This window comes from Phymastichus coffea, unplaced genomic scaffold, assembly GCF_024137745.1.
Source record: "Phymastichus coffea isolate CEN01 unplaced genomic scaffold, Cenicafe_Pcof_1.1 PCOF00099, whole genome shotgun sequence".
Lineage (NCBI taxonomy): Eukaryota > Metazoa > Arthropoda > Insecta > Hymenoptera > Eulophidae > Phymastichus > Phymastichus coffea.
Genome location: NW_026706910.1, coordinates 63,971 through 82,510, shown reverse-complemented (window position 1 = coordinate 82,510; position 18,540 = coordinate 63,971). Strand labels below are relative to the sequence as shown.

At 38.4% G+C, this 18,540-nt stretch overlaps 3 protein-coding genes across 4 annotated transcripts; 2 read left to right on the top strand and 1 right to left on the bottom strand.

The window, feature by feature from the left end:
• Positions 1-493: 493 nt before the first annotated feature.
• LOC131670056 (26S proteasome regulatory subunit 7) lies at positions 494-2,394 on the top strand. Its single transcript, XM_058945377.1, has 6 exons — positions 494-679; positions 761-798; positions 879-1,361; positions 1,430-1,594; positions 1,666-1,832; positions 1,907-2,394. Exons 1-6 carry the CDS (start codon positions 607-609, stop codon positions 2,283-2,285), a joined length of 1,305 nt encoding a protein of 434 aa, XP_058801360.1. The 5' UTR covers positions 494-606; the 3' UTR covers positions 2,286-2,394.
• Positions 2,351-4,843, bottom strand: LOC131670055 (cytochrome P450 302a1, mitochondrial). The gene is made up of 8 exons (XM_058945376.1): positions 4,320-4,843; positions 4,000-4,240; positions 3,729-3,904; positions 3,453-3,657; positions 3,214-3,373; positions 2,901-3,149; positions 2,612-2,824; positions 2,351-2,536 (listed from the first exon to the last, which is right to left on the bottom strand). The coding sequence occupies exons 1-8, from the start codon at positions 4,465-4,467 to the stop codon at positions 2,429-2,431; spliced, it is 1,500 nt and encodes a 499-aa protein (XP_058801359.1). The 5' UTR covers positions 4,468-4,843; the 3' UTR covers positions 2,351-2,428.
• A 4,023-nt stretch (positions 4,844-8,866) lies between these two features.
• On the top strand, positions 8,867-15,135 carry LOC131670025 (retinol dehydrogenase 11-like). 2 transcript variants are annotated; one of them, XM_058945318.1, is made up of 7 exons: positions 8,867-9,067; positions 9,350-9,502; positions 11,723-11,804; positions 12,934-13,238; positions 13,305-13,424; positions 14,077-14,290; positions 14,661-15,135. In XM_058945318.1, the coding sequence occupies exons 2-7, from the start codon at positions 9,385-9,387 to the stop codon at positions 14,818-14,820; spliced, it is 999 nt and encodes a 332-aa protein (XP_058801301.1). In that variant the 5' UTR covers positions 8,867-9,067; positions 9,350-9,384; the 3' UTR covers positions 14,821-15,135. The 2 variants fall into 2 exon arrangements, with proteins under 2 accessions (XP_058801301.1, XP_058801302.1); XM_058945319.1 differs by lacking the exon at positions 8,867-9,067 and adding an exon at positions 9,073-9,175.
• The last annotated feature ends 3,405 nt before the right edge of the window (positions 15,136-18,540 follow it).

The following is an 18,540-nucleotide window of genomic DNA, read 5'->3' as shown; positions in this document are numbered from 1 at the left end:
TTTAAGGCTAATAATATACTTAAAGAATCAGTGTAAATAGCAGAGGGTGTACAATTATTATCAATACAAAATTGAATTGTAAATTTGATAGCATAAGCTTCTGCATTAAAAATAGACGTTTTTGGATTATTAAATCTGATTCTCAATCAGAAGATAAAATAGCAAAACTATTAGAATTCGATTTAGAAGCATCTGTATAAAAATTATAATTATTAGATAAAGATATTTTGAATAGCTGATTATATTAAAATAATTATTATCACAGAATATTACAGAATTCTTGTTAATTTCTAGACCTGATAATCGAATATTAAAGCTTGAATGTGTACGAATATTTATGTAGCTTCAACAAACCTATAAAAGACACATATTTTTCTATAGAATAATATCACTGTATATAATCTTAATTGATTAATAAATTAAAATTAAAATTGATAATTTGCTCAGAATGTCCGCCAGGAGTGCCACTATACAAATGGAGATACATTTTCGCTTGTAATCGACTACGGGAAACATAACCTGTTAGAGATTTAAAGTTCTATTGGAAAATTTTGCCTATTTATTGCTTTAGTATAATTTTTCATATCATATCAAAAGATAGCAAAAATGCCAGATCATCTTGGAGATGATATGCGAAAAGTCAAGTCCGACGAAGATAAAGAAGAAAAAGACATCAAACGTGAGTATTCCTAATTTCCTGTATGATATTTTTGACGTCTTGCAGTTATCTTGCATTTTAAATAAATTTCCTTTTAATTAGCTCTCGATGAAGGTGATATCGCGCTATTAAAAACATACGTAAGCATTTAGAGTCAGTTTTGAATTCTAAATCAAGACTTTAATTAATTTTAAATGCAATATTCTAAATCAATTTCTAGGGACAAGGTCAATACACAAAAAGCATAAAAGCAGTCGAAGAGGATATACAAACTATCATAAAGCAGGTCAATGAGCTTGCTGGAATTAAGGAGTCTGATACTGGATTGGCACCACCAGCCCTTTGGGATCTTGCAGCAGATAAACAAACTCTTCAGAATGAGCAGCCTTTGCAAGTTGCTCGATGCACAAAAATCATCAATGCAGACTCGGATGATCCTAAATACATTATCAATGTCAAACAATTTGCCAAGTTTGTGGTTGATCTTGCAGATTCTGTTGCACCCACCGACATTGAAGAAGGTATGAGAGTTGGTGTGGACCGTAACAAGTATCAGATTCATATACCTCTCCCACCAAAAATTGATCCTACTGTCACTATGATGCAAGTGGAAGAGAAACCTGATGTAACTTACAGTGATGTTGGTGGGTGCAAAGATCAAATTGAAAAGTTAAGAGAGGTTGTGGAAACTCCACTACTGCATGTAAGTTTTTAAACTTTGATTATTTCTAACTGAGTTTCTTTTTATTAAAAAACAGTTGTTTTTTTCAGCCTGAGAAATTTGTAAATTTGGGTATCGAGCCACCAAAAGGAGTGCTATTGTTTGGACCTCCAGGAACTGGAAAAACATTGTGTGCAAGGGCAGTTGCAAACAGAACAGATGCTTGCTTTATTCGTGTTATTGGTTCAGAATTAGTACAAAAATATGTTGGAGAAGTAAGCATTCATCTTTTCATTATCATAGTTTTGAATTTGCAATTTCTCAAACAAATTTTTTAATCACGTAGGGTGCTAGAATGGTAAGAGAGCTATTTGAAATGGCTCGTAGCAAGAAAGCTTGCCTCATATTCTTTGACGAAATTGACGCTATTGGTGGTGCTCGGTTCGACGATGGAGCTGGGGGTGACAACGAGGTTCAAAGAACTATGTTGGAACTTATCAATCAGCTTGATGGGTGAGTTAGACTTAATTCTTGGTTGTAAGTAATTTACTATTTAAAACTTGAATAAAACTGAACGTGTTTTTTAGTTTTGACCCAAGAGGAAACATCAAAGTACTCATGGCAACGAATAGACCAGACACTCTTGACCCAGCTCTTATGCGACCTGGTCGTCTTGACCGTAAGATCGAATTTGGTCTTCCAGATTTGGAAGGTCGTACGCATATTTTCAAGATTCACGCACGTCCAATGAGCATTGAGCGTGATATCAGGTTTGAATTGTTGGCCCGTCTTTGTCCCAACAGTACTGGTGCAGAGATTCATTCGGTCTGCACTGAAGCTGGCATGTTTGCTATTCGTGCTAGACGTAAGGTTGCTACCGAGAAGGACTTCCTCGAGGCCGTCACCAAGGTTATCAAGTCGTACGCTAAGTTCTCCGCAACGCCCAAGTATATGGCTTATAATTAGAGTGATTTTCTGTTACACGATAATAAGTCAGATTGATTGAGAAACGAGGCTTAAGTTAAGAAAATTTAATTTGTACGTTTTAATGAGAAATACAAATGTTTTTAAAGAACTTAAAGATGTGTGTATATGTGTATTTTGATTTTTCAACGACGTTGATAGTGGATTTTGATAGGGCCGTCTGGTTTGTTTATTGGCACTGTAATCACATCGAGTTCACCACCTTTCCATTCGAATTTCAGGTGGCGACACATCTAAAGGTTAAATTAATTGATGAATTTATGCAATCTATTACAATTTAATTTAACACTTAAACACGTATTACTTACTCGTAAAAGTAACATTTGCATATTTTGCTCTGCTAATCGCCGCGCAATGCAAGAACGAGGTCCATGACCAAAAGGCAAAACTAAATATGGATGAATCGAAGGTTTTTCCTTTGTCCCAATTTCTTTCAGCCAACGTTCTGGTATGAAATCATCTGGTTTTTCAAAATAGCATGGTAGTCGGCAAGATATTTGATTTTGTGTAACGACATTTGTCTGAAAACAAGTTATTTTCAGAAATCTATTTCTTTTATTATTGAGATTATCTTTTTTCTTAAGCGTTAATACTAACGCCTTTGCGAACTTGATAACCACTTAAAACAACGTCCTCTTGCAATATACGACCTACACCGACAGACACTGGATTCATCCTAAAAGTCTCTTTGATGACAGCTTTGGTATAAGTCGCTTCCCTCAGCGTGTCTGCTGTAATGCTATCGATTTCTTTGACCAGAAGCTTAGATGTTTCGGCGTATAGTTTTTCTTGTGCTTCCGAGTTTCTAGCTAAGTGATATAACGCGAAGGAGGTACTGTACGTAGTCTGTATAAAGAAAGGGAATAATAATTTTTTTCCTAAAATCATTGCTCGGATTTGTTAAGCTTACAGTATCGATTGCAGCAAGGAGCATATCACTTGCAAAGGCAACAATGTCTTTGTAGTCTAATTCAGGGTTGAGCAAATATTGCTCCAACAAAGACTTGGCACTTTTCTCTTCTACGTCTCTTAGAGATTCCATTTTTTCCCCAACTAGTTTTATTGCTATTCTTTACGGAAAGACAGGAAATATCATTATTTATTAATAAAATATTCTATGAAACGCGAATAAAAATAGAATAAAGGTACTCTTCTTTATATTCTTCGGCTTTGCATAGCTTCTTGTACAGAGGAGTATTGAAGTATCGCCAAAATTGTGGTCCGTTATCTAACGCCAATATCGCGCTGTTTGTCTTGTAAGCTGCATCGATTAATTTGGTGCTCATCGAATCCGATTTCATTTCTTCCTTGGAAAACGGATTGATCTTTTTATCGAAGGTCAACAGGAAAAGTACTGAAAGTCAATGCTCTTCTTAAACAATATTCAGATTTGTACATTCGTCAGTGATCATCGGTTTTACTCACATTGTAAAAACAGTCGCGAAAGCATCGATAGCGTATCTTCCGTCGCGTTTTTTTCGCATATTCCTACGAAATTAATCATTGCTTCATCCGTATCTTCTATGTAATTAGTGACGTTTTGCGGCTTGCTTAGAGCTTTCTGAAATTCTTTTCGTAGCTTCCACCATTCGACTCCGTTTCTGTAATAAAGAAAAACACAAAGGGTTTCCATTTCACATATTAAAACGAAAATTTACAAGAATATATAAAATAGTAGGAAAAAAAATGACATTACGTGGGTAAAAGACCCCCATTCTTATAAATCTGTGGCCGATCAGCTCGATACTTGTGCAATGCCCGATGACTTCGTCGTTCTGGATAACGACCTACGTCAGCTTTGAACACTTCGGCAATATCTTCGGGTCTAAATACCCAAACAGTCGATTGACCTTGGACAATATCCTCGCGTACCAGTGGTCCATATTTCTCGTACTTTGACATGCCATTTTTGTGAAGCTTTTTGAAATCGTATTCGCCTGATATACAATGTTATTTTTTTTTAAATTTTACATTGGTAACAGCCGCGTGATATTAATTTAGATTCTATTCTCTTACCAATAAAGGGTAGATATTGATAAAGTGTCCCGACCAGCGGCAATCCTTTCGGTCCTGGAATTTCATCAAACGACTTGACTCCGCTCGCGTCAGAAAATTGACAAGCCGCTCGATCCTTCAACAACCAGACTCTTCTCAAACTCAACATAACGACGAGCACGTGGCTTTGCAACGTCACTGATGCATTCTCGAATACTCGTTTGGCTGGTTTATGAAAGTACGAGGGAAGGAAATGGCGTTTAAAAGGGGATCGCCGTCGAGTCGACCGAATCGACCACTCTTCTGCGCGATGTCACGACGCGCACTGCGCGCCGCGCGATCACCTGTGGAAGTTTGGCTGTGTGGCCATTGCGCTCTTTGCTAAAGCTTACCATGGCTAGCACATTTGGTAAGAAGTTAGATATAACCGGAGCACAGTTATTCCAAAGTGAAGTCTTGGAAAGATTTTTCGTCGCTATCGAACAAAGGAAAAGGAAAGATAAAAATGAGAATTTTGCTAATGTGGATGATTTTGCAACGGTCGACTGCCAGCTCGCCGCTGACAACGTTCTTCAATAACAAGTTCGACACGCGGAGATGTCGGACAGTGTCTTGTGGAAAGTGAGAGAGAATTGAATTACAAAGTGCCTGCGAGACAGACCACGTCTTTCGGGCTGATCGGAGAGAGAGATAATAAACGCGACGACGACTTGACTGACTTTGAATTTTCCAGGGATTACACGTCATTTCGCTTTAATGCTGACTTTACTCTTACCGTTTCCATTTGAATCCGCCAAGTTTTATTTAACTGTATTTCCTGTGAGCTATTTATAAGTATTACGGGCTGAGCGATATTTTAAAACAACCGACAGATTGAGAATTACGCATAATTATCGATAGTTACAATTTTTATACATTTTTAGGACTTCTGAGATAGTTTTGCTAACATGTTTTTACACCAGTTTTCATTATTTAAGCGTGTATTATTCAAGTCGTATAAACAATATGATTTTGCTATAATTCACTACGTTACGGATTAAATCTTCATCAATGCTTATAATCTTGTCTTTAGTCACAAAATGCGCATAAAAAAAAAGAAAACAGCTGCACGGCAATGTGTGTATAAGGACAAATTTGTTCAAAATTTTAATGATTTTCAAGATTTCGCTATTTGAAGGATTGAGGTCCGGTTGTATGAAAACCTAACTTTTTACCGAATGTGCTAGTCATATCAAGCTTGAACATTATAAAATATATATTAAAAATATCTTATAAATATAATGCTACGTTGAATCTCACGAAAAGTGCCTTTACAAGAAAAAGTCCTAGACTTATATAAACAACTGTTTTGAAAAGTCTGAAAGTCTTCCAAAAATCACGCGATTTTATCAGGAAATAGAGTAAATAACGACTAATGACTTGTTTAAATGTGAACAAAAAAATTGTAAAGCTTTTGATAATTTTCATGGGACTTTTAAGTATGAGAGCAGTCTTTGGTCATTCACTCCGAAGACTGTCTACGCGCTGTAAACATCAGTAGTTAGTATCTTCTACGGAACCTCGTTGATCTTTTAAGTTTATCCTTTAGACTGATAGAAAGAAAATTGATTGGATATTGTAAATATTTCCTAAATCCAACAATATTTTCTATTTTTCGGTATTATTTTCATGGCAATACAACCTAAAAGTTACGTATCTATAGTGTTCGTATAATATTTTTCCGGCTCAAAGAATTATTTTGCAATTTTTTTGTATTTGGTGTTTCTAAAAAACTTTCACACGTTTGATTTGCGTTATGCGTGCGACTTGCTCTGAGCCAGCATAGACACCAATTTTTCAAATTTTCCAACTACATTTGTATTACATATACTTACATGAATTCCATGAACATAATTTCACCAATGATCCACAAATTCTCGTACAAGCGATTAAGTAAATAAAAAGAAATACTAAGTAATAAATGATATCAAATGAAACAGGTCCTTGTGACGTGCAGTTTCTCGTCGTAGGGGATACAATTATGATATGCACACATTCGGTCTCTCCAGATGGTGCAGATACTATAAATACATTATCACATTTAAGATATCGACCGACACCTTTTCTCAAAGTCTATCAGTTTCATCTTCGTATTTTGCGGTTGACCTATTATAGAATTGTTAACGATAAATAAGTAAATCATGTAGACGTTTTTTGCTTTGGCTTTTAATGCATCTTTTATCGCTTACCATTATCTACGCTATCATAACTACCACCTTCTAAAAGAATGAAAATTATAGTTTTTCCTTCTTTTTTTAATTTACACGACAAACTTGCAAGTCAGTGGGTGTTTTACGACCGTGGTCATTCGAATGTGTCATTCGTCCGCCATATAATTTTCAATGGCAAGCAATTAAATGCAATTACTACATCAATACATCCAATGAAATCATGTGTCAATAATATTTGAATTAGTAGAATATTAGTGGTTTGCGAACTAGAAAATTATTTTTTTTTAATAATCTTCTTCCCTTTATAAAAAAAGTGGTGGATGCCATGTTGAAACATTTTATTCGTGATCTAATTGGCTGAGACACGGTCACGTGATGTACTATTATGTGGCGGCAAATGAGCGTGTATATGAGGTTTCAATTTGAGATTGTAGTAATAAAAATTTAATTTATCATCATTGATATAGGTCATTTTGAAGATAACAAAAGTAAAAAAAAGTAGGCTCAGGCGTTATTTTTTAACATTCATTTTGTGAAACTAACAGCGAATAAATCGTTGCCTAAAAACAAGAGGTTGAAATCGTTCTAATTATTTTCTATTATTAATCTACAATCTGATTGTTGTAACGTCGCAATCTTCATTCAAAAAATAGGATGAATCTTTAATAATTTGCCCTATATTGTTGAAAAGAACTAAAAGATTATTTATTGCAGTTTTCGATATGATAAATCATTTGGAATATGTGGAACTGTTTCACTAATACACATTTTTTTACTGTGATTGAAAAATTCATCTTTAAAAACAGTAATTTATGTTGAATATGTTAATGAACATAACAATAAGCAATAAAAAAGAAAGATAAGACCGCGCAAAGCGTGTTTGATCCTATATATATTTTATCCCTATATAAAAAATGTGATAGCTTGCTGAGTGAAGTCATTTATTTATCATCTGATTGGCTAAATGTAGTCACATGGAACATTGTTATGAGCAAATCGGCACTAAATAATAGACCGAGACATTTTACATCGATTAATACTCGATCAAATTAAAAGAATAAAAAGAAGTATAATAATTTGTAGGCATTCAAAAGACAATAACGCCCACGTTCTCTCAACGGCCACTCTAATTACATATTTTTATAAATTTATTGAATATCTTTATTGTAAAGTTTAACTTTGAATAATTATCATCGACAATGAAGAGAATTATAAATCGATATTTCACGTGAAATTCTGAAAATTGATTTCGGTGCACTCGGTACCGATAATTTATTGAAAAAATTTTTTAGAAATGAATTTACAAAAGTAAACAAAGTCTACGAATGGTCACGGATGAGAAATTGAAAAAAAATTGTTAAAATAACATAATCTGTTGATATGGAGATACCTTAGAAAAAGCTTGAAACCATATACTAATATTTATGTTAAAAAATGAAGAAAATTACATTGTTAAGCGCAGCTGACAATACTATTTATTTGAAAAAATAAAAACTAACATTGTGCGCTTCCCATTACCTATATAGTTAAACATCTAAAAATCTGTTACTTTATTAGATTTGAAATAATTGTTATCGAGAAATACTGGATGATTGGATGTGACACACACACACACACACACACACACACACACACACACACACACACACACACACACACACACACACACACACACACACACACACACACACATATCGACGTATGGTAAGCGTTTCAAAGCATAGAATTATTTCATGTATGTATAGTGTATTTTAGAATTTGTTTATTTCGTCTATAATAATAATGTTGATTTGATTCAAGCATAAAACTGAATATTACTGAATTCAAGCAAGAGACGAGCGCGTGAAGCGCACTTGATGACACTACACTATAGTTAAATAAAGAAAGAATTGTGATTGATCAAAAAGAAAATTCAAACTTCAAAAAGAAAGAAGCTGTTGTGTTTGATCTGAATTATTGTTTTTTACGTTCGCGCATATTTCTAGATTGGTTAATTTTTTTAATGGGGGTGATCTAATTCGAAATAGTCCCGCTTCATTATTGACTTGACTGAAGCATCATCCTGCTCGTGACTGCAAAAATTCTTGAAGTCGGCTTTTTTTCTTTCTTGACTAATCTTGTATAGTTACATTACACATCTGATTAAAAAGAGAAAGCACGTATTATCATTATATAGCTTAGAGCGAGATCAGAACTGTTAAAGGTATGCATCAAACTAAGTCATAAGTATATATACTATGTGCATTCATGACTCCACAAACAGGGACAGTCGGCTCTGACACATCACAATGCGTTCCTCTTGTCCCAGCCACATATACTTATGTACACTCATAGCCATTTCCCATCCATCCGTTCGCACGGACTTTACGACAAGCGTACGCGAGTTAACAGTTACACCTAGATCATCCGTTCAAAGCTACACTGCGCTGTTGAAGTGTGCAACGAGTGGTCTACGTGTCCCAGCAATCGAATTGTCATTTTGCCAATGAGTCTCGCTTGATGATCACATCCAAGTAAGGGAGCCGTACGCACACCTGCGCAAGACAATTAACGATTGAGGTTAGGAAGTCAATATGTATACATAACTTTGAAGCGTAGGCGTATCGCTCGTCTCTTCATTCGAATTTCAAGTGCGCGCCGCCTTTTTATTGTACATCGAAATTTCAAGTGAGTTCTCTGCACGTGATCCAGTCAGCGAATCATATCCCTTGACTACGATTATTTGCTTTGATTGATTAGCGAGCCGAACACATTTTTACGATTTTGCGAAGTAGAGCAACGCGTTGCTCCCTTCGAACGCAAGCTTTTGCATTACGCTTGTCTTGTTTTTTGTTCTAACAGGTATTAAAATACACGCGTGAACGCATTTGGAAAGAATGTGGTTTTTCAGCAGCACTTGCAAGAGCAAAGCGCGCCTAATTGGAAAAACTGTTGTTATCACCGGTGCAAATACTGGCATTGGCAAGGAAACTGCTCGTGATCTTTACAGGCGAGGTAAATAATTAATAAATTTTTGTCTAAAGTTCACTTACAAGCTAGAAACTTCAAAGTACTTGCGGATTCATTTTAAACTTAGCATGTACACACTTTTTTCATTTCCACGTCGAAGTTATTCTGTAAAAGGACATAATATCATATTTTCTTTTTAATTCTGATTTTTGATCGCTGAAAAAAAATCATCTGCACTAAGCCACGATACCTTTTTTTAAAAGCAAAGTTAATAATATTGTGTATCTAAATTCATTTAATTTCAATCCACAATTATTTTTATTCTTTGTATCATATAAAAAGTATTATTTTTCGTCTTACTTCATCGTTGGCTACCTTACTTATGCTCAAAAAGTACAGACAATATACGTAGGATTCATAAAGAAGCAGTATTTTTTTCTTAAATTGTTCTTACATAAATTTATAGTCTTTTAACTGGCATATATAAGTTGCATAAAGGAAATTCGTAATTAAAATTTATTAAGGTCATTCTTTGTAAGAAGCTTATTGTTATTTTTTTCATAGCAAAATATTGCATATAGAAATATAGTAAGTCGGAAAAGAGTAATCTTCTCGATAAGCGACTGTTCAATGCCAAGCAATGACTTGCATTTTTTTCTACAATATTCCGACGTGTTTTGTTACGGGGTCCGAATATTTGGATAAATTTTTATATTTCTTATTTTAAATATATATGATGAGAACTTTTAAATAAAAACAAACTTAATAAAGATCCAAATATTAAGAATTTCTGAAGTCGATGACTAAGCGAGAGGAGAGACTATAGAATGAATCAACATATTTAGATAAGACAAGAATGCATATGATTAAGAATTCCAGAGTGAGAAAGATAATTATGAAAAATTTGTAAAATGTTTTTATAAAATTATATTTCTGAATGAAAGTCAGTATATATAAATTCTTTTTTTATTATTACTCCAAGTTTATTTACAATCTGTCTCACGTATTGAGACAATAAGCAAATGTTGTTGCTATTAGACACACACACACACACACACACGTGCGCGCGCGTATATATATAATAAACAGCAGTATACTCCAGTGAGTATACTGTCTGTTTTATAGTAAGATTGAAATAATTATATTAATTTATTTGAGCATTCATTAGTCTTTGACTGTAGGTATCTGTAAATCATTTCGGATAATTTTATTTGGTACGAATCATGGGACCCGTTCTATATTGCGTAGGACTTTCGATTGAAAACTTTCTAGGATTTCGATACTTGTGTAAGCAGCATCCCATAGTTGAATGCCATACGTCCAGATTGGTTTGAGTACAGCTTTGTATAGTAACAGTTTGTTTTCAATTGACAGCTCTGATTTTGTTTCAATGAACCAGTATATCCCCCCCCCCCCTTTAAACCCAACTATTTACATTTAGTAAATATATGTTCTTTCCATGTAAGTCTTTTATATATAAATGAAATTGATATCGTGTAACTTATTTCACAAAAGATTTATTTAATAAGCTTTATTTAATTAATATAAATTAAAAATATAAAATCTCAATTTCATGGATTAAATTGGCAATTTTAATCAGCATTGTATGCTCAAATTATCTTCTCTCGAGAAAGTGCCTGTCCACACATTTTACAGTCGATCTCATTTCTGACTTATGAATCAATCTTCTTTCCGCTACGCATAATTCAAAAGTTTGTTATGATTATTGAACCAATTGCGGCAAGATGATCTCGTCGATTGAACGTCAGTTTTTGTAATTTCCGAAGGGAGTTTCTAACACTATATTTCGATTTCACAATTCTCGAAGTGGTATCTATCACATTCGTACTTCGATTTTCGTCTAATTTCGTGTTGTACGATTTTCGGAGGGAAGTCCCTCACTTTTCAATATTTGTAAATATTCGTGCAAAACTCTGTTATAGAAGAATCAACAATCTCTCTATATAAAAGTCTATAAAAAAAGTTTCTTTTTATCAATATTACAATTTTCCTCTTTTTTGTAAAAGTCACACCAGTTTCGAAATTCCACACTATGTTGGCTCTGCAAGTGCCTGGGTTAGAGCTACATCTACAAGGAAAAATTATACTCTACAACTTGTGCCGTCGGGCTTTTCGGTCCTTTCGTAACAAGTCAACGGTGGTCCTGGTTTTAGTGCACAAGAGTGCAGATTAAAAACATTGTAATTAAATGTGTCATTTTTTCCGACGTCACAGTATATCTGATTGATGACTCCTTTTTTGCAGGTGCTAGAGTGATATTAGCGTGTCGGAACCTCGATAAAGCAAATGAAGCTGCCGAAGAAATCAAGAAAGTCCCGCCGTCCAGGTACGTAAATCATAACTATTACAAATATGTGCCTGTATTAGTCACGCTTAGAAAAAATGTTTGAAACGTGTGTCTCGTATATAACTGTAGTGAAGCCCTCCAATCGTTATAGGCGAAAATAATACTTTCAAAAACAGGAAGTGGACAGATAAATTATGAGGACTTTGCCCATGAAAATAATTGTATTTACTCCTATGCGGAGTAAAGACTATAGCTTAAGGAAATGCAAAAACTCAAATTTAATTTACTTGCTTTGAATAATTTAAACAAATTTCAATGAACAAGTACTTTAATTTCAATAATGTTATTATATTTTCGAATTATTTTTCCCGGTTATATTTTACTTATTCAATATAGCTATGCGACATTTGTATTCTTGAAAACCATTTAACATTATAAACCATATAATCTTATGTGTTGGAATGAATCCGCTCAGAAAATTATGAAATGTAAAAAATCATGATTTTCGTTCATTATCCTATTGGGTCGGTCAATTGCAAAAAGCTATTTACGCAACGACCTAAAAGAACAATGTATAAAAAAGTTGTAAACTCAGCCACAGGGAAAAAGTGTTGAAATAATTACTCGTTGTTAGGCACCCTGAAAATAGTTACATAAGATTAATTTTTAACTTTGAGAAGACAATGTAATTTTACAAAATTGTTGTTCTCGACACTGCTTAAGCAGCTAAGTGTGCTGTTCAAATTGGTAATTTTTTAAAATTTATTTTATAATTGTTGGTAGAGATTTGGTGAGATTGAAACGAACATTCCTGTACGAACGTTCCTTTATCGATCTACCGAAAGTGTCTTTATGATTTATTATTCTATATTTGATGAATATAAAACAAACGATATAACTTTCTGACTTTTCAGTGTCTTAATTAACTATTTAACCGTTAATTCCTTAATGGTACACATCGAGGTCAAGAACGACGATTTTATAACATTGTTTTTCGATAAAGATAATTTCAATAATACAAAATTTAGCTGCTACCTCGCTTATCAAAGCACATACGAGACAAGATAATTTTATCAACATTTTCCTTTTTTAAATATGAAAAAATATAAATTTTAACGTCTTTTTCCTGCACGTGTCCATCGAAAACGATATATTTGTGTTATTATAGGCCCGAAAGAGAACAATTCCAAGGTGAACCGGGTGAGGTTGTCGTCTGCAAGCTCAATCTCGCAAGTTTGGCAAGCGTGCGAGAATGCGCGAAGGAGCTAGCGAATTCAGAATCGCAAATCCACCTGTTGATCAACAATGCCGGTGTGATGATGTGTCCGCAAGAGAAGACCGAAGACGGTTATGAAATGCAATTTCAGAGTAATCACCTCGGACACTTTTTGCTCACGCTGCTGTTACTCCCAAAGATCAAAGCTTCGGCACCAGGCTGCAGGATCATCAATGTCTCTTCCTTGGCACACAATCGTGAGTTTGATTGATTGAGCTCGCGAGCTGGACCACCTTATGACTGACACTTTGGAATTTTGCCAGGTGGGAGGATGCACTTCGATGACCTGAATTTCGACAAGGGATACGTGCCTCTGGCAGTTTACGAGCAGTCCAAATTAGCCAATATATTGTTTACCAAGGAACTCACTAGAAAGTTGAAAGGTGAATCATAACAGGCTGATTTTATAAAATAAATAGAGTAGTGAGCAGTTAAATAACACGCCTACGTTAAACCTGTGGGTCGATAGTCATGATTTTCCGTGGTTATATATTTTGCAACGAGATGGCAGGGAAACGAGTTCACGTTTATGGATATCATTAATTAATGATATTTATTGATCTGACTGGTTTCAGTAAATGCAAAACAAAATTATATTATAGTTTTTATTAATTTTTATGGAAAGTTTACGTATTTTTTTTTAATTATTTGTCAGATGGCTGATCAAAGCTTGATCGTCTTCATCGTTCATACAATTTTTTCCTATGCTACGATGCTAACAAGGACAAGATATATTCGGTGGATATATATTTTCATGCTTGTGAAATTTTAAACTTAATATCGATCCTAAATTTAACATATTATATTGAATTTCTTTCGAAACAAAACAAATCAATTGGCGAACTGAACTATTTATCAGAAAATCAATTGACTATGACATACATTTTCTTTTACTATTATTTGCCACGTGATCAATAATATCAAAACAAAAGCAAGGCGTGTCAACTAGCTCGCATTATTTTCCACTAAGACTAAAAAGAATCGTGAATGAAAAGGCGCCGTTATCACCGCAAAATAATCGTGTGTCTCAAGCAGAGGCGGAGATACAAGGAATAACGACGTACTCGCTGCATCCCGGCGTAATATCGTCGGACTTGGGGCGTCACTTGAACAAGACGGCGTTCCCAGGTGCGCGGACGGCATTGTCATTGATCAAGTTCTTCATCAAAACGCCGGAACTCGGGGCGCAGACCAGCGTCCACTGCGCCACTGACGAGGCTGCGGCAGGCGAGACGGGACTCTATTACAAGTCAGTATATCACTCTTTGCTCTCGAGGCTGCGGGGCTCTCTTTGGGGCGCGCGGATTGGTCATTAATTTGGCGAGCGGCTGATCGCCGCATCCATATCGCCGCTTTAGCCTCGGCTTTCATTGTTGCGCGAATCGCTCGTAAGTAGCGCAGCCACGATATCGGCGAGCCTTCGATTTATTATCAGCTGATGCCGACCTAGAATCGTGCGCCCGATCGAACGTCGTATCGTCAGCGCAGACCATCACTTCGTTCCGCTTTACGATCGTAAGTGCATTTTTTGTTCGCGCGGTCTTAGCTGTACGATCGACAGGCGGACTGTTTTTCTTGGTCGTATATCTCACTTGAGTTTGTTTGATACGCCGAAACAGAGAATGCGCAGTTGCAACGCCAGGCTCTCACGCGGAGAACAAAGAGGACGCAGCTCGCTTGTGGACCGAGAGCTTGAAAATGGTCGGACTGCCAGCCAAGGAAAACCTCGCCGAATTACTCACCGCCATCGAGACCGAAATCTTGCCGTCGTTCTCTTAAAAGCCAAATTATAAGCTTATCTTGAAAACCTCACGATTACCATCTGTACTACCCATTGTGTTATGATTTTTTCACAATACTTCCCCAACGTGCAGTATTATTTTCATTTATTACATCAATTGTGCTTACGTTGAGTGCATATCCTTTTGTTTCTTTTGTATTTTTATGCTCGAGACTGTTGTTGTCGATTCAGAAAAGGCCGAAAGGAAACTTAAATGTTTGCGTGTCGAAATAAAGTAAGTGTTTTATACGTTGGTCGCTCGACTATCCACTCTGCTCTCCTCGAAAGCCGATGGGCAGCGTGTCGTGGCATCTTGCGAAATAAAGAACGACTACCTGGGCACACTTGGTACTCGCTCATTTTCATACGCAGCGCCTCGCGATATAAACGGTCGCGGAGTAACGCGACAAAAAAGGCGGCGCGCGGCAGGCCATGCATCACGCGGCCCGTCCCCTGCAAAAGCCGCTATCTTCCTAGAGGCGCCCATCCTTGCGAGCCCATCCGTCATCGACTTTTGCAACCGTTCTTGCCCGTCCCAGCAGCTATCGACGCATAAATAGCGGCAGCGGTGACGACGACGTTACACCTTCTCGCGCTTATCGAGTTCAACGTACGACAGCACGCGTGTTACATAGACGCGCGGGGGCGGCGATTTATTCTCGTTAAATATCGCCAATCGCTCGGATCAACGACCTGCTTGAGAGAGTCTAATGACGAGGTCGCTCGGCGATACTGCTTTGCATAAACACCTAATTCTAACGACGGCCTCCTTCCCGTCGTCTTCCACGCGGTTCTTCGGAGCCGCGTAGCACAGAGTTACACCTCGGTCGCTGTTCTCCGCCACGGAAATCGGTCGCAGTAAGCTGCCTCGCAGATCTTTATGAAAAATGTGCGTACGTAGCTTGACAGATTCGTGCCATTGTTCACATCCTGACCTCGAGACGTTAATCTGGGCGACGCCAGAGTGGACAAATGCGCTGCACGTCCATCGCAACAGCCGCGAGTGTAAATTTATCGACACCAATTTTCGAAAGGAAGCTCTCTCTCTCTCTCTCTCTCTCTCTCTCTCTCTCTCTCTCTCTCTCTCTCTCTCTCGCTCTCTCTCTCTATTTCTATCTCTCTCCTCGTCGATCAACGGAACGATCGCTCACCGAGCTAATTAAGCTCTCTCGATCACATTGTTGCGCGGCTCTTCAACGAGCGAAACGAGATCGTTCGAGAAATTTGCATCCGCTTAACATACGTCTTGCGATCGTTAAGCCGCGCCAATTTACATATTACATATTACACGTAGACCTTTCCTTCTCGGCACGAGTCCCCCCCCCCCTACTCCAATTCTATTGTATAGTTGCTGCGAATCCTCGATTAGGATGATCCCAATTAACGTTGACGTCAATCAAAACTGCGGAGAGCTAAAAATCACGGAAAAGATATCGGCTTATCCAAAAAGACACGACGACGACATGTTCACCCCGCGGCTGCATCACGAAATTGCCCGGTCGATTTGATACTTTCTCTCATTAAGACCCCGCCAGCATGGTCGTTGCATCGATGAAAGCCACGAGCGCGATCCTCGTTTTTTTTTCTTCTCTTATTTCCCGCGATTTTCATTGAGAGGGTACGACGTCAACGTGAAAGTTGACGTCGTACCCTGAGCATAATACGTATTGACTGATCGAAGCGCGCGTGTTTCACTTGCGATTGTGCACCGTAATATATGACGATGAAAGCCTTTATTATCGCGGAACGAATAGAATATCAGCTCTTTTCGAGCAACATAGTTAACATTAGCGCGCGTCCACTTCAATGCCGGTCGCTCAGCCTGAAACGTGAAAGCAATTAATTCGGGAGGGAAGAGCTTGCCTGTCGCGTTATTATATCGCACTCCACGCGAGTGTGTGCGCACACTTCGAATTCGCGCACCATGAGAAAGATCGCGTCGCATTGTTCAGTTGCATCGAGCTCGAGACAGTGTACCTTGGAGTATGTGTGATTTCACTGGTCTTCTTCCTCAGAAAGATGTTATAGTGTCCGAATGGAATCTCGACGCTGAGAATACGATGTCTCCTTTGACCTGAAACCCTTTGATAGCAAAAAAGAAATAGTTATTAGCTGCGCGATACTACATATTATATGCCCAAGTCAAACGCCCATACCAAATTGTACGCGTTGATCGACATGTTTACAATGAGATCGCAACAGCTCGTAGCCGCCTATATCGAGCTTGGATACAATGTGGATCTGCAAGTAACATTGTTTACATCTGATGTTTATACGTCCGTCGCGCGAAAAATCACGTGAAAATGAAAATTTGAATGAATCGACAAGTACCGCGATGCTGGAAAATTTCAATAAGAGTATTTTTATCTCTCGTCGGGATCTCAAGTACAAGAATACCACGAAAACGCCGCGTCTCGCGCTTTTGTTTCGCCAGCCAGGGCGCGTTGCGAACGGCGAGCATATGGAAGAAAAAGGGCAGGCGTACGGGCACATTATGCGTATCGGCAATCGATGAAACCCGAGGGCGACCTCCCATGGCCCGTCCGTGCCGACAAATCGGCTCTCGCCGTGCGCGACTCTCGTAAAAGCGCGGCAATTATACCGGCCGCGTCCGCCTCGTCCTCTCCTTGCCGTCTTCGACCTTACGCGCACTTCGTCATTGTCTCGCGTGGGTGGACGTTGTAAAGCGCGTCGACCGCCCGAGGCTGCGCCCGGGAATCCGACTGTCAGAGAGCGAGCGCGTCGCCGCGCCAAGTCATCAATTTCGGAACTCCGTTGCGGCGACGTCGAATAAAGGTGATTCTCCTTCCCTCTCCGAGAGCGAGACAGAGACAGAATGCGGACGGGGCTTTTATTGGACTACCGTGCTAGACGACGTTGTTGCTCGCGCGAGTAACAACACCCTTTGCGCTGCATTCTCGCGTTGTTGGATGATACAGGCGAGTTTGGTAGACGCCCTACCGCTGGCGCTGGACTTTGGCGCGAAATGGAAATCTTCGTAAGAATCGGCGGCGGAAATTCAGCTTACCAATGTGCCTCGGGACCAGTCGGCTCCATAAAACACTTCGCGTCGCCGCGTAAGAAAAGAAAAAAATGAAATACTCAGCGCTAGACCGCTAAGCGAATTTAACGAGCTACCCGCGAAACTTCTAAATAACTGCGACGCGCCGGTCGGCCGGGGCGAAAGCATCGAATTTACTGCGACCGCCGAGAAAGATAATCTGCATCTTAAAACTGTCAACTATTTAAAAGAGCGCGCCGCGCGATCCCGAAAAAGGAAAGCGAATGAAAAACGCCAGCCGCGCGCCATAAGCTTATCTCCGGCTCGCCGCAGTGCGTCAGGCCACAAAGGCAGAAGCGCGTCCTTGGGCGGAGGCTCGTTACTCTCATTAATGCCGTGGCCTTTAATTGCCGCGCAGAGCGCGAGCCCCTCGCCAGATCGAATCGCACTTTATTACGGTTCGGCGCGCGAACGACTCTATCTCTTTTGTTTGGGGGCCACGAGCGCAATCTCGGTAATTGATTTAATGGTCGGGAGATGCGGACCGCGCGATCGCCGTCGCAGCGCTCGCTCTTCCTCTCGCCTATTATCCGCGCGTCGGACTGCGAGTCGGCTTATCGACTGGGGCACGCTGCCGCACGGACTATTCGCTGATTAACCGACTTCGCGATATCATTTGCGATCGGCCAAGTTTTCCTTGCCGTCCACCCGACGCTCA